This window comes from Nanorana parkeri, unplaced genomic scaffold (assembly GCF_000935625.1).
Source record: "Nanorana parkeri isolate BGI_ZX_2015 unplaced genomic scaffold, ASM93562v1 scaffold658, whole genome shotgun sequence".
NCBI lineage: Eukaryota > Metazoa > Chordata > Amphibia > Anura > Dicroglossidae > Nanorana > Nanorana parkeri.
This window is the reverse complement of record NW_017306926.1, coordinates 38,956-43,195: the sequence shown is the minus strand read 5'-3', so window position 1 is coordinate 43,195 and position 4,240 is coordinate 38,956. Positions and strand designations below refer to the sequence as shown.

The 4,240-nt window shown below is 47.3% G+C and overlaps 1 protein-coding gene across 1 annotated transcript in view; it reads right to left on the bottom strand.

Annotated features, from left to right (window-relative positions):
- EML5 (echinoderm microtubule associated protein like 5) overlaps positions 1–4,240 on the bottom strand; it is a gene marked incomplete at its 5' end in the record, with an annotated part of 97,920 nt that overhangs the window by 67,505 nt on the left and 26,175 nt on the right. Inside the window, 2 exon segments of the mRNA XM_018563349.1 lie at positions 1–102; positions 902–1,069. The exon segment at positions 1–102 is cut by the window's left edge and continues 1 nt beyond it. Coding sequence (XP_018418851.1) covers positions 1–102; positions 902–1,069 — 270 coding nt within the window.

Sequence of the window (4,240 nt, the reverse complement as noted above, 5' to 3'; positions counted from 1 at the left end):
GGCGGTACGTGACCTGCGTCTCCTGCTCAATCTCAGAGTCCAGCTCTGGGACATCCGAATGTTCCGAATCGGATTCGTCGCTATTGGAATCCATCAAACTCTCTGACAACAAAGAGAAATGAGAGTGAAAGATCGCAAAAAAAGGTGTAGTGTTCCTTTAAGTAAATTTTAAGCCAAAATGTTTTACTTTTAGCATTGGAAGGGTTAAAGTCATTGGGGTGATTTCCCTTCTTTTACTATCTGTAGACACGACAGGAAGTGAAAGGAAATCTCTCCACAGTGAGGGATATTTTCTCTTAGTTGTCACAGCAACGAGTGTCCCCATTGGAAGATTTCACCTCTATTCCTATCCAGTGACAACTCAGAGTTTTGGATTTCCCCTCACTGTCTGTCTCGGTGGTGGTGGTCACAGGACAAATATAGAGGGTCAGTTACACAGACAGCAGACAATAGAAACCTGATAAAAAAAGATGAATAGAAGCACCAAAGGAAGTAGAGCTGGGGTAGGCAACCGCGGCGCATCAGCTGTTGTGGAACTACAAATCCCATGAGGCATTGCAAGTTTCTGACACTCACAGGCATGGCTTTAACAGGCAGAGGCATGATGGCATTTTTAGTTTCACCCGGTGGTGTCACTAGGGGGGTGTGGCCTGCACCCGGGTGACACCATTGGACGGGTGACACCAAAATCACTGAGTCATTTTGGTGTGTCACCCCCTCTGAAAAGTCAGGCACTTGGTCATGGACCAAGAGCCCGACAGTTGCACGAGAGAGGAGGGCACTGGCGGCATACCTTACCCCGCCGGGTGAACGTCCCTCCTCTCTCTGCCGGTGTCCATTACCAAGATGGCCGCCGGCAGGTATCACCAAGATGGCCGCGCATGCGCCATGACGGACTCACCCTGTGGAGCAATATGGAGAACGTCCTTCAGCTTGCGGTCTGGTATAAACTTCCACTGGAATACCGAGTGGTCGGCGCCACCAACCGAGATAATCCACTGATAGTCATGTGACCATCGCACACTGGTGACATGAGCCGAGTGGCCCAAGTACTTCCGGAACTTTGCTCCTGAACAACAAACAAGGTAAATAAAATAATTATTATTATTATGTTTTTTGGGGCAAGTGGCAGTTGATGAATCATGTGACCTACTCTCTTCCTTGCCTCCCTACATTTTCTAGCTGCTGCAAATGACAGTAGAAGGAGGAGGACACAAACAGGAAATATTATACATGCAAAGATGAAGCATCTCGTTCACAGAGCATCAAAACATACCACTTCACGTCTCTGTAGGACTTGTAAGACACAAAGAGTGTGGAGTGTGAAGAGTGAAGAGTACAGGGTCCGTTGTCTAAATGGCAGGTGCTCCTGTCCACAGGCTGAGATGACGGGAAAAGGCTGTTTTTATGATTCTGCATTAGGCAGGCGTGGAGTGGGTACACGGAGTGGGTACATGGAGTGGATACATAGAGTGCATGCAGTGGATACGTAGAATGGATACATGGAGTGGATACATGCAGTGGAAAAATGGAGTGGGTACATAGGATGGATACATAGGATGGATACATGGGGCGGGTACATAGAGTGGGTACATGCAGTGGGTACATGCAGTGGATACATGACGTAGATACATGGAGCGGATACATGTGGTGGATACATAGAATGGAAAAATGGAGTGGATACATAGAGTGGGTACATGGAGCAGATACACGGAGTGGATAGATAAAGCAGATGCATGGGGTGGATATATAGAGTGGGTACATGCAGTGGATACATAGAAAGGAAAAATGGAGTGGATACATGTAGCGGATACATGGAGAGGATACATAGAGTGGGTACATGGAGCAGATACACGGAGTGGATAGATAAAGCAGATGCATGGGGTGGATATATAGAGTGGGTACATGCAGTGGATACATAGAAAGGAAAAATGGAGTGGATACATGTAGCGGATACATGGAGAGGATACATGGAGAGGATACATAGAGTGAGTACATGGAGTGTATACATGGAGAGGATAAATGGAGAGGATACATGGAGTGGATACACAGAACAGATACACGGAGTGGGTACACGGAGAGGATACATGCAGTGGATACATTGAGCAGATACACGGAGTGGATACATAGAATAGATACACGGAGTGGATACATGCAGTGGATACACAGAACAGATACACGGAGTGGGTACATAGAATAGATACACGGAGTGGATACATAGAATAGATACACGGAGTGGGTACATAGAGCAGATACATGCAGTGGATACATAGAGCAGATACACGGAGTGGGTACACGGAGTGGATACATGCAGTGGATACATAGAATAGATACACGGAGTGGATACATAGAATAGATACACGGAGTGGATACATAGAATAGATACACGGAGTGGATACATAGAGCAGATACACGGAGTGGGTACATAGAGCAGATACATGGAGTGGGTACACGGAGTGGATACATAGAATAGATACATGGAGTGGGTACACGGAGTGGATACATGCAGTGGATACATAGAGCAGATACACGGAGTGGGTACATAGAGCAGATACACGGAGTGGATACATAGAATAGATACACGGAGTGTGTACATAGAGCAGATACACGGAGTGGATACATAGAGCAGATACATGGAGTGGGTACATGCAGTGGATACATAGAATAGATACATGGAGTGGGTACACGGAGTGGATACATAGAGCAGATACACGGAGTGGATACATAGAGCAGATACACGGAGTGGATACATAGAGCGGATGCATGGAGTGGAAACATGGAGAGGATACATGGAGTGGGTACACGGAGTGGATACATAGAGCAGATACATAGAGCGGATGCATGGAGTGGATACATTTGGCAAAGGATTTCATTCTGTGATCAGTGTGAAGTTAGAATGTAATTTATTAGAAGTTTATTCCGTGACAACCATTCCCTCTCCTTCCTGTGTATTGAACCATTCCCTCTGCTTCCTGTGTATTGAACCATTCCCTCTCCTTCCTGTGTATTGAACCATTCCCTCTGCTTCCTGTGTATTGAACCATTCCCTCTCCTTCCTGTGTATTGAACCATTCCCTCTGCTTCCTGTGTATTGAACCATTCCCTCTCCTTCCTGTGTATTGAACCATTCCCTCTCCTCCTCCCTGTGTATTGAACCATTCCCTCTCCTTCTTGTTTATTGAACCATTCCCTCTCCTTCCTGTGTATTGAACCATTCCCTCTGCTTCCTGTGTATTGAACCATTCCCTCTCCTCCCTGTGTATTGAACCATTCCCTCTGCTTCCTGTGTATTGAACCATTCCCTCTCCTTCCTGTGTATTGAACCATTCCCTCTCCTTCCTGTGTATTGAACCATTCCCTCTCCTTCCTGTGTATTGAAGCGCAGAGATCGGATCATTTATTGAACAATCTTGCTCTCCTGTGGACGGGATCACCAGGCGGTTTTTCTTTCCAGGGGGTTGCCGAGGTCATTGCGGTTGGTCTGGCTGAGGGACGGTCAATGAATTTGCCCCCACAGTGAGGTCAGTGGCTTCGGGTATCCGTCAGGCCGGGAGGTGCCCAGTTTGAGGTCGGACTGATGGAACAATATCCGTCTTCATGCGAGGAGTCTGCAGGGCATCACTTAAAGGAGAGGTCATTATTCCGGGCCTCCCGGAGGTCTCATGACTCAATCAAGATGAGAAGAACTCCCGGCGTGAATCTTACCGCCTGTCACTTTGTAATTAACTTGTTCAAAAATTAATGGGGCGTCATTAATAATGGAGGGCAACTGGGCTATGGGAGATCCGCGGCTCCGTCCATTGTGACGACTGCACGGGAATAAAGACTAATGGGAATCCGCTGGAGAGCCGCAGAACAAAAAAGACACTTTGCGTGTTCATCGCGTCAACTCTCCGATAATATTCATATACAGCTTTATAAACATTCTCAATTGGTCTGTGTGATGTCATAGTATACGGCAACAGTAAATCACCACCTTTCATCACTAAAGAGCCATACTTGAGCGTCAGAGCTTTGCCAAGGCTTAGATGATGTCATCAGTCTGCTGCAGGCAGGAGGAAGCATTTCCTCAATCCCTCTCCCCCCAGTGATCAGTCCGCTGCAGGCAGGAGGAAGCATTTCCTCAGTCTCCCCTCCCCCCAGTGATCAGTCCGCTGCAGGCAGGAGGAAGCATTTCCTCAGTCTCCCCTCCCCCCAGTGATCAGTCTGCTGCAGGCAGGAGGAAGCATTTCCTCAGTCT